The sequence below is a fragment of the Fringilla coelebs genome (assembly GCF_963513975.1).
Source record: "Fringilla coelebs genome assembly, chromosome: Z".
Lineage (NCBI taxonomy): Eukaryota > Metazoa > Chordata > Aves > Passeriformes > Fringillidae > Fringilla > Fringilla coelebs.
Window position 1 is genome coordinate 38399500 of NC_140031.1, and position 16801 is coordinate 38416300.

Genomic DNA, 16801 nt, shown 5'->3' on the forward strand with positions numbered 1-16801 from the left:
TAGCAAAGAGAATGCAGCAAAATACTTCTAGAAGGATGGAGAGGGAGCTGATGTGCAGAGAAAGGTCATTGGAAATACTGAAATGCCTCTGGGTGATTGATTCTGCCTTTTTTCCAGGGCCTTGCTTATCTTCAATTTGCATGCAGGGGGCTCCTGAGTAGAAGCAAGATGAGGAATTTAATGTAGGGACTCACTGCTGGTGATAGCAATAGGAAAGAAGCTTACAGCTCCTTGCTTATACCTAACTCTTAGGTGGGATGGATTTGGATACTGCTTTCTACAAGGGTACTACCCTCTTGTTTGAAAGCTCTAATGAAAAGACCAGCTTTCTGGAAAAACACACTTGTTGAAGCTCCGTTTACAAAGTAATTTATTAATTCAAAAATCATTGTTTTATTTTGCAGCCTATTTAAACACACTTTATCTCTCCTCCAAATGTTTCCATGTCACTACACTTGCTTTATCTCTGGTGCAGCATTGCTTATCCATAGCTTATGAAGCCCAAGGGTGGAGGGTGGCAAAGCCAGGTTGTGTAGGTCAGTTACAATTCTACACTGCAAAATTCTACAGAAGTGCATCTTGATTAAGACCATAATTTCTAAAGTACTTCCTTGTAGTTTGTGGAGTCCTTTTCTCTCAGCCCTTGTAACAGGAAGAAAACCTTTCAGCTGCAGCAACTGTTAAGCTGAAATCCATGTGAAAGTGTTTTTATTCTGATGCCTACCTCTTCATCTGAGTGAGAAGAGCTGAAGCACTGAGAGCTGGAATTGGTGCATTAGAATCTCTTGGAGACTGACTGTATTACTCTAGAAAGTGAAACTTATCAGTAATGTTAGCAATTCTAAGTATGCAACTGTTTGGATGACAAATCTCGTTGGTCAAAACCAAACCTAGGAAAAAAATCTCTCTTTTGAGAAAGAAGCTGAATTTTATAAAACCGCTTATTTTTAGTAATGGTGATACGGACTTGCAACATTTTCTTTTTCCTTTTTTTCAGTTGTATCACTGCTAAAATTCATTGAGCATACTCCTTGCATTAATAAAAGTGTTAGTATTGGTTACAACAGCCTCCAGCCTTTCCTTCAGTGTAGTAGTTTTTCTAGTGTTCATAATGATCATTGAAATAGGGCATGTGGACTTCTGGCTGCTTCAAAACACTGCTGAGGTCAGAAATGGAGGTGGTCCAATCTTACATACAGGAGAGAGCTTCTATGTACAGCATCCAGTTGCAGAAGTGGGATGCCTTCATGGTCTAGCCTTATACTTTATAAAGCCATCTCTAGAAATCACTTAATCAATTTCTCTGCTTTAAAAGAAGATCAACTAGGCTGCCTGTAAATATAAGGAAAGGTTAATGGCATTCTCTGCATAACACTGAAAAATGAAACATTCAGTCCTCTTTTCTTGACTAAATGCATACTGCTAGCTTTTTAATAAGTCAAAGTAAGTTCTTATAGGCAGAAATCATGTTTAAAAACATGGAAGGAATATTTGATGTTTTTTGAGAGAAAGGGTGTGTGCTGCTATTTTTTTTTCATGCAATGAAAGAGGTCCAATAGATGAATAAGGTGATGATGCATCTATTTGTCATATGGATTTGATACAAGCTTTTTAATTTTCAGTGATCTGTTCTTATTTTTCATTTAAGTTCTGAAAATGTTAGATAATCAGACCTCCAAAAACTGGATGTTTTTCCTGTGTTCTCAAATTCCCTCTAACTGGAAACCTCATTCTTTTTCCACAAGGAGCACTTATGCAAATAAAATGCGTGCTTAACCTGGGCCCATGTAATTATTCAGCAGTCATGCTCCAAATTTGCTTTCTCTCTAGTGCTGTACAACAGCACTTCCAAATTCTACCAAAGGAAGAGAACACTGTGTTTTTAATGAAGTGAGCTGGTTTTGGCACCGGTGATTTTCATCCATTACTTTCAAAAGAATGCTGTGATTGTTGCTGTAGCACAAAGTTCTAATAGAATGTATTTCCATGTTAAACAAAACCATGTTATTACCAAAGTAATAACAAGCAGCCATCTTCAGCTCAGCATATTTTAACATAAAAGCTGCATAGATTGAATTGCTAGGTCATAGGCTTTATTTTTCCTTTAAGGAAGGGGGTTGGAGAGACTTAGAGGGATTTGGCTAGAAGTTAGCTATATAAAAAGAAGAATAAAATGCTTGTCAGTGTCTTTTCTCCTGGCTTCAGCAATTGAGTCTGTACTGTGCTCTCAGACCGGACAGCATACAGGTGCTGCAGTCTTCTCTGCAGCTATATGCAGTAAGCCAAAGAAAAATTATTTTAGTGTGTTTTTGGATAATTGTGCCATTTAGTTCAGTTATGGTGAGACTGTTGATAAAGAGAGGAAGTAAAAAAACCTAAAACTAACCTGAAGGAGTTATGTTTACATCTTTGAAAGAATAGTGGATTGAAATTAGAAAAGAAATGTGAAACTACTACATAAGAGAATTTGTGTGAGCAAAATATCTTGGCAAATGCAGGAACTTCAGAAAGTTTGTACTTTGAATGTGGCAGTACTTAAAATGAACTGGGTTGGACCCAAAAGCAGGTGGGTAAGTAAATGTCCAAGAATTTCCCACTGAAATACTATTGCTTAAGGAACAGATTTATCTTTTTTAATACATGTGAGAAGGGGAGGATTTATACATGTATGGGAAGGGGGAGATGGATAGTTTCTATATTTATGCTGATTATCCAGCAAGATTTGTAGAGCAATCCTTTTACCCATGTTGCAGAGTGATGGGTAACTGTGTGATGTGCTACCTGCTCAAGTGTTTAACATCTGTTTAACTGTTAAGTTAAACTTAGTCTTTGTGCATATATGCTCTTACTTTTTATTTATTCATTAAAAGACCTCTAACAAGTAATTAAGCTATCTAAATAAAAAGGAGTAAATGACCTTGAAAGCAGCAGAATTGTATTTTTAATGAGGTTGGTGGAAGCTTCAAATTAATGACTTAGGTTACTGTAGTAACTAAGTCTACTTTTTTTGGTAGATTAAAGTATTTGCCTAAAGCTGTGTGTGTTAAGTTGAACATGCAATGACTCCATCCATTCCATACCTCCATAGTTGAGAAAATAATAGGTGCTGACTGTTTCTATCTACATACTGAATAAGCCCTACTGAGTGTTAAAAGTACTGGGGGAGTGTGAATATCCTGTTTGGGATTCAGCATTCTGTTTAATCCAGAACAGAAGTGTAATTATCAGGATGGTTTGGGTTTGGTTGATTTTTCTTTGCAGTTATGTTTTTGTGTGCTTTGCCATTTTATTGTGAAGGTGAGCTAGGTAAGTTGGGAGGAAAGTGAGCATCAAGCAGAGAACACAGTATAGGCAACAAGAGGGCAATTTGGAGAAGGGCATCTCTCCAAACCTCTCTCATTCATCTCTCATTAGGAGAGACTGTGGGGAGTGTTGATTCATTTCTTTAACTGGGCTCTTGGAGGAGATCTGAATACCTGGCCACTGTGCTGGAGTCAGGTGAATGTGTAAGGACAGGAAAGAGCAGTAACAATGAGAGCAGAGCTGAAAAGAATGAGGAAAAATTTGTAGTTTTTCCTAGTTTTGGACAACAATGGCTTGAAGCCTGAGATTTATTGAGATATTAATGAAGGTGGACTTGCAAGTGCTGAAGCTGTAGATGAAGGTGGAGGTCTTAAAAATCTGGGATTTAGACAGCTGAATGAGGAATATAAATACAGGGGACTGACAGCGGTGAAAATCATTATAAGGGAACCTTTCTCTTGTATTGAAAGAGCACAGTGAATGGGATGAAGAGGACTGGAACTGAGATAAACAGCCTATGAAACATACAGCTTGTTCAAAAGTTAGTTTTAATAAAAACTGAAAGGCGAGCAAGTGGTATTCCATTTGTATTGCCGAATTTTGACCAAGAAAGAGCACAAACCACAGAGCAGAAGAGATGGAGCACATTGCACGGTGTGGCATCCGTTGCCACAGTGCTGAGAGAGAGCAAGGCTTGTGTATCCCGTGTGCTGTGACCAGGGGTCCTGGTCACCACTGCGGGACAGGGAGGACAGGAGAGGGAATACTGGGAGGTGCTGGGCTCCAAACTCCTTTAAATCTTGGGCTTGTCAGGTTTGTTGCCCCTGCCATTATTTCTAATCAGGAGGTGGAATAAACCCATGGAACAGTTGCAGCTGTGTGTTAAAAGTAACAAAGCACTTTATTCAAAGGTCTTCATTTGAAAGCAGACACGGCATTGCATTTAACAGATGGGACCTATTTCTGTGAATCTTCAAGTGCTTTCCAGAATGATTCCATTGTATCAGTGTTGAAAAGAGAAATCTACCCTGAGAAATAGAATGAAGAATTCTGTGTGATTTCTTAAATTTTATCATGTACTCGCTGGCATTAAGTTTTACACTTTTAGATAGCATTTTGTATGAAGTTCTGTCATGTCTTGATCATAAGGTAATGATTTTATGTGTGGGTTTTTATCATTTACTTTTCACATGAGTTTTACAGCTCCCTCTTTCATTGAATATGAAAAAGAAAATTATTAATGTTATTTTTAATGCCATAAAAAGTTTGAAGACAACTTAGGAAAACAGAAATCAAATTAATTTTACAGTTATCTAAATTGAGGGAAATTGAGTCATTGGAAGTTCTTCTTGCTGTGAAAAAAAATGAAAAGTCAATAAAAATATTAGCCTGAATTTAAGACTTACTAATGAGGCACATAGAGATACAAAATTTAGGCAGAATCAAAGGTTAAGCTTAAGGACTGATCAGATTTTAATGATGCATCTTTCACACACAGCATTTTCTTCTGAGCAGGTGAAATTTCTATTACATTATTGAGTTGTTACCTGCCAATTTGAGTTTATGGATGTTAACTCTTGTTTAAAGTCCTAGGCAAACTTCATTGTCTAATATTTTTAAACAATTATGAAATGACTTCATAAGCCTTGACTGTCTCACAATTACATGCTTTGTATGGCAGTTTAGATAATGAATATTTGTTGAAATATTGCACATATTGGAAAACAGAGCTTTCCATTCTTTGCTGTAACCCCCATAGTCCTCTTCCTCATTCATTTGAGCAATGGTATCTTTAAATAGAGATAAATTTGAGTTCAATGCAAATAAATTTTTCAGAGGTGATGTTCTTATGATTTGTTTATATTAAACTTGTGATATATGTTTCTGTTTTAATGCTTTGTTGTAATTTAATATCTTTGCCTTTACTTTGGCAATCAAAAGGGTCTTGAACATTAACAATGTTCGTAGATTCGTGTAATATGCTGGGTTGGAAATGACCTGTCAGGGTCGCTGAGTCCAGTTCCTGGCTCTGCCCAGGACATCTGCAAAAGCCATGCCATGTGCCCGAATATTGTTCACATGCTTCTGGAACTCTGTCAGGCTGGTGCTGTCACTATGGCCCTGGGGATCCTGTTCCAGTGCCCAAACACCCTCCTGTGTGCTATGCAACATCCTCAAGCACAGCTTCAGACCTGAAGGTCCTGTCACTGATCACCGCAGAGGAGAGATCAGTGCCTGCCCCTCTTTCCTTCCTGGGAGAGTTGTAGCTGCAACGAGGTCTGCCCTCAGTCTTCTCCAGGCTGAACAGATCCAGTGGCCTCAGCTGCTCATCATTCAGCTCCCCCTCAAAGCCCTTCTCCATCCTCATGGCCCTCCTTTGGATGATCTCTAAGAGCTGAATGTCTTTCTTATATTGTGATTGAACATCATTTACTTGTTCCTAGACTGTAATTTCAGACTATAAACTGACAGACTGAGACAGTTGGGGCTGTCAGCCTGGAAAAGAGAAGGTTCTGCAGGGACCTTACAGCAGCTTTTCAATACCTGAAGGGGGCTTAGAGGAAGGCTGGAGAGGGATTTTTCACAAGGGCATGTAGTGGTAAAACAAGAGGAATGGCTTTAAACTGAAGGAAGGAATTAGAGTAGATATTAGGAAGAAATTCCCAGCTGTGGGGGTGGTGAGGCACTGAAGGAACTGGCTGCCCAGAGAAGTTGTGAATGACCCATCCCTGAAAGTGTTCAATGCCAAGCTGGATGGAGCTTTGAGCAATCTAGTTTAGTGGGAGGTGTCCCTGCCTATTGCAGGGGAGCTGGAACTTGATGTTTAAGGTCCCTTCCAACCCAAACCATTCTGTGGTTCTATTAATCTATCATGGCTCACCTAAACATTCCTTTAAGGAGGTGAAGCAAACCACAGCTCAGCCACATCTAATTAAATATAAAGGGGTTGGACTACATGAGGAAAATACAAATAATTTCTGGTTTGAACTGTTAATCAATGCACGCAGGTGACCAGAACAACCACAAAAAAACCGCAGCTGAAATGCAAAGGACAAATTTCCTCAAAGACCTGGCTAACGGGAGGATCCTGGAACAAGGCTGGGCAGCAGAGACACGAGTGAGGGCACGGGCACCATCAGGCTCAGGCCCATCCCAGCGGGCGGCGGGGCTGCTGCTGTGCCCATTTATCCAGGGCCTGAGCACGCCTGGTTCAGCACCGTGCTGTGATCTCCCTGTGCTTTTCATGGTCTCTGCTTTGATCTTTCTCCCAACAGGGAGCTGAAGCATGTCTGGGATAGGGCCTACAAGTCTCTGTAAACATCTATGTTATCTCTACACAGAAATTCTACTTCTCCAAACAGATAGAGGATAAACAGCAGTAGATTTAATATATGGTTTCCCACACTGATATTCTCCAGGCCTTGGCATTCCCAGCTTGAGCGAATCCACCATCTTCCTTGCCATTCTGCCTCTTTTAACCCTTTCTTCCGAACACAAACAGAGCTTGTTCAAGTGTTTTCATGGCTGTTTTCACATTTAATCACATAATAAAGCATCTCTGACTCTACTCTTCTTAATTGCTTCCACTCTTCTCCCCCATTCAAGATCACCTGCCAACTCTTGGGAATCACACTGAGCAGATCTACTTGTAGCTCCATGGGGAGAATTGGTATAACACAGTCAGAACACAGGATTTCACTGAAATCCTGTTCAGTTTCGAGCTGTGAATTGAAACGAAGCCATTTTTAAAAGGAAAAAATTGTGACGGCATTCTCCTTGGATAAAGAGAGGACTGCATTCTCCTCTGGTAACGTGGCAGCCATACTTGGCAAGGGCTATGCATTAGCCTTCAGACAAACTACAGCACTAGGATGAAAATATTGCAGGCACTTTAAATTTCTTTTCCAAGGTGCTATATATCTAATTAAAACCCATTTCAAGGACAGAAACTCAGTTACTTCTTATGATAAAATGTATCAACTATCTATTCACTTCACAGTATAATGTGTATAAAATAAACAGTAAACAAAATATAATCCCAAAATATCATCCATTCATATTTTTTGTCCTGTGTTTAAAATCCTCATAGGAGTGCATACAGAGGTACTGTGCATATTTATATGTACACAGAAAATGGCTGAAACTTGTGCTTTATTCTACTTTATGAAGTTCAGCCTAATCACGAGATTGCATTGTTTCTAAGCTTCTTATTTGTAAATGCGAAGAATTCTTCAGTCATCTGCAATTTATGCTCGCTGCCAAATTGCTGATACAGGAGTGTCTTCTCTGCCTGGTGGCCTGTGCTAGTTCATAAGTGCTCTTCAGCTCAGCAAATGTATGCGCAGGTGTGTGCATGCATTCATGCTCCAGCGGTTAAAGCTGTTTGACATTAGGTATGTTGGAAAAACTTTATCGTGGTTCTCTCAGTGGAATAAGAAAATCCTGAGCAGATGCTGATCCTTCAGGTGAGAGTGCTGGGGAAGGGACATTGAAAGTGGTACAGGCATGCTTGGTCTTACTTTTGGCATCGAGGCGCAGTATGTCTTCCTTCATCCCCTTCTCCCTGGGCCAGCTGAGCCATCCGATTAACCTGCTCATGCTTAACTAATCACTGTACTGAGGAGCTGTGCTCAGTGAGATGGGATCTTGACCAAATCCAAAAATGGATAAACAGGCTCCATAGGGAGCCTTGGCAATGGTAGGCACTTGCCTTTTTTAATGTGTGGCACCAAAAGCAATTTAATTCTGTGAAAAACCACCCTCACAGTAAAGAATTTAAATACTTTGTAGCACTCAGTACTGCATACACATGCATATCTGTCCATGAACAAAGCATTAGTCTCTTTTCATCACTTTTTTCTTCTTCCCCATTTCCAATATAACTATTCCACTAAAATTTTTCATTCACTGCTTGGAATAATATGAAGCATTTAAGAAATAATAATAAAAACCAGTAAACAATATATATTTTTCTGAGATACCTTATTTAGATCTGTCATAATTTTTTTTATCATGCTCTCATGTCATCCCTTAGGACTAGTGGCTCCTCTGGGTATCTGGGAAAAGAGTGAAGAAAATCACTTTTCTGTAAGCTTAGCAAACATCTAGAGAAGTCTGTTAGCAAGCTAATGAAATTACAGAAATCAGCAGAGCAACAGAAACTTCCAATTTCATCAGTATTATGTGCTGAGGTTGACAGCACAAGACAATTTCTGCAGGATATAAATACATAGCTAAAAGGCATGACTTGTTTTTAAAATAACCAACCCACAAAAATAAGAGGCACAAGCTTTAAAACGTTGGGGAAATTAATAGCCTGGACATTTGTCTCTACTTCTTTGTGTCTGGTTTCAGCTGTGATAGAGTTACTTTTCTTCTTAGTAGCTCTGACAGTGCTGTGGTTTGGATTTAGCATGAGAATAATGTTGGTAACACGCTGAGGTTTCTGTTGCTCCTCAGTAGAGCCTACCTTAAGGCAAGGACTTTTCATCTTCCCATGCCCTGCCAGCCAGCAGCTGCACAAGAACCTGGGAGAGTCTGCTCAGCCAGGACAAATTTTGGGCCATGTTATATACCATGCCATGAAAATCATACCCAATATATAATCCAGGGGGAGTTTGTCATAAGAGAGGGGCAGTCATTGCTGGGGGATGGATTTGGACATTGGTGTGTGCTGAGCAATTGTGTTGTGTATTGCTTTTCTCTTGGGTTTTATTCTTCTCTCTCTTGGGTTTTATTCCTCTCTCTCTCTCTCTATTTCACCCTCTTCTTTCCATTGTTATTGCTTCTGTCATTGATTTTATTAGTATTTTTTAATATCATTGGAACTGTTCTCATTTTAACCCTTGAGTTTTAAATTTTTTTTTCCTGATTCTCCTCCCCATCACAGCATGGAAGGGCTGGGAAGAGGTACCTGATTGCCATTCAATTACACAAAGTTATGGTAGGCAGTTTAGTCTATAAATATGTTTAAAAATTTGACTTAGCCCACCTGCTTCTTACACTGCTTGAAACCTCAAATGCTGACTGCTTCATGATGTCATGTCTTAGATACTCTAAAAATGCTTCTATTAATATAATTTTTAAGTTAAGAGTTACACTGTTCCAACTGTATTTGAATAGATAGTACAACAGAACTTTCAGTTAATTTATAGAGACAAAAAAGGCGTCTAAATAAATTATATAATGATAATAGTGTTCCTTTTGAAAGTTAGGTTTTTTTTCATTTAAAGGAAAGATCTAATTTTTGTACTTTGCATACTTTTGTACTTTGGGAAAATAACTTTAAATTAAATATTTTATGTATTCATAGTGAAGTATAATCAAACTTAGCATCACATACACACATTGAGTCTCTGTAGTGGAATCTTGGTACTTTTGGAACTTGGTAATTAGACACCAAAATTTATTCTAAGTCAGAAATAAGGAAAAATAATTTAAAAGATGTGGCTATTATAAGTGTATAAATTCATCTGTGCATAACAAGGAATTTGGAAGTTGGGAGTTATCAGAACTCAGAAATACCAGGTGTTAGTACACTTGGGTTTTTTTATAAATCTGTCTAGTTTTCCCCTTTGCTTCCCCTTCCTTGCTGTTGGTCTTTTTGTCTTTGCTGCTTTTCCAAAATATTTCTAAGGAAAGTGTATCAGCATGCATTATACTGATGGTTGTAAATTGCAATTTCATTTTAACTCTGCACCTGCTGGAAATGTACTGGACAATTGCCTTAAACAAGTTCCTCTCCTACCTGTGTACTTGCAGCACTCAACTTTTTATTGTTCAGATCTAGTTAAACCCTTATGTTTGCTTTTCTATATTAGTATACTTGAAATAGCCAGCTCTTAACAGTGATCTCTGTGGTCCACTATCAGTTTCCAGCAGGTTTATTCTTCTGCTTAGTCACTCACATATCATTTGAGGAGTATTTTCTCTTTAGCTTAAACACTGTATCATGTTTAATTTCTCTTTCTTTTCTTTTCTTTAGTACTGCCTTTTTTCATGTGACTCCCAAAATTACCACTTCTGGTACCCTATGGACACCTTGCCCTTTCCTATAACAACTGTTTATGTGCAGCCTGAAACAAGCTTATGGTGATTAATAGGCTTCAGGTGCTTCCAGCTCCTTCTCCTATCAGATATATAGATGCTGTTCCTCCATGTTTCCAAGTGGTCAAGTTTGTGGACAAGTGTTCCTGTTCTTTGGAAAAGATTTGGACCCTGCTTCCTCCCCAGTGAGTTTTGTGAGAGCTAGCCTTATTAGCAGAAGCAGGTCAGGTGCCTTTGGTGACAGCAGTAATGGATAGCAGCGGTTGCTGACAGGGCTGACTGATGCTGGGGTGCTCCTGGGGCTGCACATGCCCTGGTCCAGTGGCCTTTCCTGCAGCAGATCTCTGAGGAGAGACAGAAGTATGTGCAGTGTGCTGATAGGCGTTCTGTCGGAGGAAACAAGTGGCCCCATGGTCGAGTTGCAGTTTCTTTCGCAGGCTGATCTAATAGTATTATGTAAATCTCTCGCTGTTGGATTAGTGTAATTTTAAAAAGGGAAGTAGTCAAACAAATAGTAAAAGTAGTTGAATCTCAGTACGTTATGTTTTCAGAGTTGCGTACTCAATATCAAATTTTTCAATAGGAGGAAAATGCCTGCATGTCAGAAACATACCAAGGCATCTTATTACTCTGATGGCAACATAATGCCTTTTCCTTACTCCAATTTCCTGCTCCCATTAAACTATGGAATGCAGTCTTCAGAAGATGCATGGAAAATTGCCCTATTCTTGACCTGTTTTGGCAACAAGTACTAGAAAATTGGTCCCTTGGGGTTACTTGCCAACTCTGTGTCCAGCTTAGAACTCTTTCACCAGGTTCTTGGAGCAAGAGTTTTTCTCCTCAAAGAACCAACCACTTGGGAAGAGCTGGTGCAGATGGCTGGGAGTGGGAAGGAATACCGGGTATCTGCCACCCCTAATCACTGTCATCATCCTTGTGGGGAAAATGGAAGTACTCTTTTGTGTTTTCCCTTTGATTCTAAACCAAATGTTTCTGTATTTAAAACTTTTCTTAATTCATGCTGATGAGTAGTTGTTTTGTGATCCCACTAAGCAAGGACCAATAAATGTTGACATGTAGGGACTTTATTGGTGCTTCCATCTCCTATCTGCATAACTTTTGCTTATACATATATTTTTTGTAAAGGGCAGTGTGTCTCAAGATGTAAAAAGGATGCAGAAATGTCATGATTAGGTAATGGGTAAGTACTTGCTCTGAAGTGAGTCTGAAAAATCGCTGGATGTGGATGCATGCCAAGTGTCCCACAAAGAGTAGGTTTAAGGTAATAATTAAGGGCTGGTTGAGTTAAGGATTACAAGATCACAAAACAAATTACTATTATTAGCAGAAGTATTTGTTCTTACATCAAGCTGTCATCCTGCCTAGCTGTTTAACCTGATTCTGCTATGTGGGAAAAGAATGTCAGATACTTTATTAAGTGTGAATTTGTGATTTACTTTGGGGAGAGGGTGCAGGGTGGTTAGTGTAATTTTCTTCTAAAATGGCAGTCATTTTTTTACTCCATACACTTTAAATCAAACCTATAAAAGCAAGGAAACTTAAAAAACTAAAGGACTTTTCTGGCTTTCTGCTGTATGAATGAATGCTGAATCTGAAAATGTAGGATCTTTGGGAAGATATTATTGGATATTCTACGAGTGTTATGCATGCAAAGCTGATTTATATCAGCTTGTCGCTGCAGTTCTGCAAGGGGAAGCCCATTAAATACCTTTTGATTTACACATCTCCTCTGCTTTTAAAGCAGGAGTTTAGAGAGAGTTGTAAAATGGTGTGGCTTAGGGATCACAGGCATGAAACAGCCCCTTTGATTGCAGCTTAAGTGTGATCTCTGCGTACAGCGTTTAATAACAAGCAGCTAATTGTGCAGTTGTGTGCTGAGTAAATACCACAACAGCAACAATAAGAAGGTTATTTGGTGTATAACTGGTACTTACTCAAGATACCTGTTAGTTCATAAACTTCTTACAGTCTTGAGCAGTGTCAAAGATTTTTGGAGCTTCACCTCCTGTTAAACCGTGGATGAGACCAATCTTTAAAGTCATGAATTTCAAACAATGTATTGGACTTCTCATAACACTTTTATATTGAATAGTGATAGATCAGGGCATCCTTCCAACAGATTGTTGTGGACAGAGGAAATAGTGAATGACTGAAAAAATAAATGGCATATCTCAGGAGAGAGGAGATCTACTTGTCCTGTGTAGCTCCCTTTGTTCCAGGATGTCAACCTCATGCTGTACGTCATAGTTGACCCATTGCCAAAATAAGATTAAACAGTCTTAGCCTTAAAGGCATTGGAAGCATGAAGTGGCTTTGGGGAATGATGTAATTCAAATATGCATAATGCTATGTAAAAATCATCATGTCAGTAAAACACAGACAACTCTTAATCCCCACCAACTTTTATGGGTAAATCTTCTTGGATATCAGAATATATTGTCTGTCTGTGTAGCTCAGATTTATGTTTTTCCTTTTTTTACTCCAGAGCTGATGTTAGATGTAATTTTGGTTTTAATATTATATTTGGGGGTTGTTGTTTCCATGTTTGTTTAATTTGCATTGTAGGGATTGTCTAGTGATTGCAGGAGAGCTGGGATGAGGGTGGGTAGGGGGAAGGGTTGTTTCTTTTTTTGTTTGTTTTGTTGATTTTTCCATAGTAAAGCAGTAGTTTTTGCTAAACTCAGAGGCTGCATGTAGATAAGAAGGTGGCTAGCCATGCAGCATTCAAGCCTGTGGATGAATCATAAGCAGAAATATTTTTCTTCCTCTATCATGCATTTTAGACTTCTAGCCTGAAAGCCAGCCAGGTGGTCAAAAGACAAACAGCAGCTTTTGACTTCCTTGTGATCCATGAGCTTAAGTAGCTGTTTGGAGTTGTGATGACATCTGCATCTGTATACTACTCCACTTTGTTTTTTCTTTGAAACTGTGAATTTTCTGCAAAACTGACTGCTTTTTAAATAAAGCTTTGTATCTCTGTGGAGATGTGCATGCTGTGGGGGAGAGTGTGAGACAATCACTTGCTTTTCTCACTGGAAACAAGAGCCAGAAAGGCTGTATTTTCAATTCAGCAGTGCAAATACCTCTACTCTGGCAGTGCAAAATTGCTTAAACCTTCAAGATCAAGCTCAGTTTTTGTGAAATTGGACTGACCAGGCAGAGAAGGCTGATGGCATTGGGACACCTTGTCTAGATCTCTGCTGTCAGTTTAGGATGACACAGGTATTCCAGAGGTCTGTGCTGTCTCTTTCAGTCACATATGAAGGTCTTACATGTCAAAGAGCATCTCTGATAACACTAGCAGGCCAAGTCTGGGCAAGTGAAGCAGGTCTTCCAGCCTGTATCTGATGGAGAACAGAATATGGTGTGGTCTGAAGCGCTGCTCTGTCCACTGCAGTTTGTAATAATAATGTGGGGGTCCTCGTACAGAAATCCGATCCTTGAAAACTTTGTGGGGAACTGGGGAAGAGTGGAATTTAAGGCAAAGTCATTTTTCATGCAATAGAACATCTTCTCACAAGGTCATGAATTTATTTCATTAAAAAATGAAGAATGGAACTTGAATGGTGATCATAATACTGAAACAAATCTGAACCTCAACTTAAGACTGTTGAGGTTCAAGGCTCTCTCAAAGTTTACTTCTCTCACTACCCATAGCTGCCTTCAAAGGTTTGCCAGATGGTGGTGGCTACTCTAGAGTGTCTTTCTAAGAGTTCACGTGAGGGGTTCAGTCTTTGCCCTGCCCTTCCATGAGTGACAGTCATTCAGCCTTGCCCAGCTGCATGTCCCAGTCTAAGACAGTGTGTCACTCAGGATACTGTGTGGGATCAGCATAGTAATGGTGGCATGAAATGTGTAGCTCTGAGTGCTATATGGCTGTTCAAGTAGTCAAACCAATTAGGGCTAGCTCTGATTTAATTGCTGCTCTAAATCTGCTTTAGAGAGCAGATCTTCTTCAATTAACAGGGTAGGCTAACTTCAAAATATGTTCTCCTTAGTATCATTCTGTAATTATATGATTCCTTCATATAGGGAAAAAAGCAGGAACAGAATTTCCTGAGAATCCTTAACAAGAGATATGGGAAACTTAAAAGAAAAACAGTTCTAGAAATCCTGTTCTTTCTTTAAGTCAACATTAGGCTCCTGGAGATTTCTGATCTAGATCAGTGTGTACATCTAGCAACAGCAGGCTTGTACATCAATGATGGTGTGCTGGAGTCAGTGGCTTCCTGGAGTTTGTTCTGGTTTGTAATACAAACATGGGTTTTGTTTCTCAGTGCCTCAGTACTTTTCTCATCTTCAAACTTGTACTTAACAAGATGGGTAATTCTTGATACTACTGTATTTAGTCAGTGCTGTCAAAATCCAAAGCAGTGTCATGAAACAGAGTTTTGTTTTAAAAACTTTTTAAAAAACAAACTTAAGGATAGAATATACATAGAATGAAGTGAATACTGATGAATCATGTAGATTGTAAGAAACTATGAATTGTCCCAACTGCAGAACAAAGAAAAAATATTCAACAAGCATATGGGAGGAGAAAGCCAGAAGCCATTACTTTGGTCCAGTCATCCCCAGTGCACATATTTGTGTATCCAGTGGTCCTCACTGATAAGGTGTTACCTTTTACTTACTGATGTGCTGAAATGTGTACATTTGTGTGATGCAAAAGCTATATCTTACATTACTTTTCTTGCCTCTTTTAGGTTTTCTTCAGGTGTTTTTCTAGATGGCATAAGAGAGCAGTTATATACTTAGGTCAGGCAGAGTTAAAAGCTGATTTCCCCCACCACAGTAAACAGGCTACTCTCAACTCTGAATTGCCTTGAACTGAACCCTCGTCATGTCTTTGCTTTTTAGTGGGCAGTTTGCCGTGGTGAAAAAATGCCGCGAGAAAAGCACAGGCCAGCAGTTTGCAGCAAAATTCATCAAGAAAAGGAGAACGAAGTCCAGCCGTCGTGGAGTGAGCCGGGAGGATATCGAACGAGAAGTTGGCATCCTGAAAGAGATTCGGCATCCCAACGTGATTACGCTTCATGATGTCTATGAGAACAAAACAGATGTCATTCTTATTCTGGAGCTGTAAGTAACCCTAGAGACTCAAGGACTAGTGGGAGAATGTTTGTCTCTTTGGTTTTTAAAAACAGACACTTTGAGAATTGCAGTGATTTAATGGAAGTTCCTTATCACCCCAAAAGAAAATAGGTAATAGCCTTAGAAATTTTCATTTTTTAGTCAATGTTATAGTTTCCTGATTTCCACACATATTTTTCACTCTGAATGCGCTACAAAGTCATTTTTTTTAAAAATCAGCATATTTAGGATTTCTTTTTTTCTGCTTTTTACTTAAAACACTGTTGATGTTATGGATCCAAAAGAATAGCCTGGAACTAAATATACTGATTTGAAGATCACAGCGCAGGAAAATAGAGATTCTAAGTAGAGATTAGTTTAGGAAATTTCACTGTGTTTTGTGTTGGTGTAAAGTGGCCTCAGTGAATGCTTTTTCTCATTTTCTAACCCACATAGAACAGAATTTTCCCAGTTCTCTCTTGTTGAAATGAGAACTGAACTTCCACACAGTTTCATACTGATTTAGTTCCCAATTTTTCATCCAATGTCATTGCTAATAGATTGAGCTAAATGTGTCAGCAGAAGCTACTTCTTCATTTTTTAAAGTCTGACTTTCAGTTCCTCAAAGACTGTAATTGTAGGAGTTAAGCCTTAGTCACCTCTTAAGAGTTAGTCAGTTTGTCAGTGGTGCTGCTGGAATATGCATATCTTTACACAGATGGCATGCCTGAAACTTTTCTCTTGCCATACCTGCTCAGTATCAGCTGACCATACTGTACAATAAGAAATTCATGCATGCAGAAAACTTGGTACCAGAATCTTGGGCAGCACTTTTGTCTTTTTGTGGGCTGTTCATGTGGTTTTTCTTGCACAGGTTTTGTCTTCCTGTTTACTAGCTTTGATAAATGGTATTTCCACTTTATAAAGGTACTTCAGTGTTGCATGGTTTCAGTAACATGTACATTTACAGTATAGATTTAGAAAGAAAACTGGGATGTAGCTTTTGGAGTTCCATTTTTTCCTATGGTCTATATATGCATGATACTACTTTGTTATGTTTATGCAAAGATATTTTTACACTTCTAGTCCAGCATGTGATATTTTATTGTAATAGTTGTAGTCTGGATTGGCTTTTTAGTTCCAGTTGTGCACACTTGCATTACTTTGCCAAATGTGGATAATTTAAACAAGTATTTTTTTCCCAACTAAATTATCATCCGGTATAAAGTAAAAGTACCTTATATTCTTACTATTTCTGGGTTTTGTTCAGAATTCTTTGAAGTGTGATGTGAATATGCAGCAAAATTAGTTTGATGCTTCTTCCTCTCCCTACTTGATACTAACTCTCATGTTCTCT

General features: G+C 38.8%; 1 protein-coding gene across 1 annotated transcript in view; it reads left to right on the forward strand.

Annotated features, from left to right (window-relative positions):
• The window catches only part of DAPK1 (death associated protein kinase 1), an 86412-nt gene that overhangs the window by 26425 nt on the left and 43186 nt on the right, over positions 1-16801 (forward strand). Inside the window, exon 3 of the mRNA XM_084225162.1 lies at positions 15232-15453. Within this exon, the coding sequence (XP_084081288.1) occupies positions 15232-15453 (222 nt within the window). The remainder of the gene's footprint in view (positions 1-15231; positions 15454-16801) is intronic.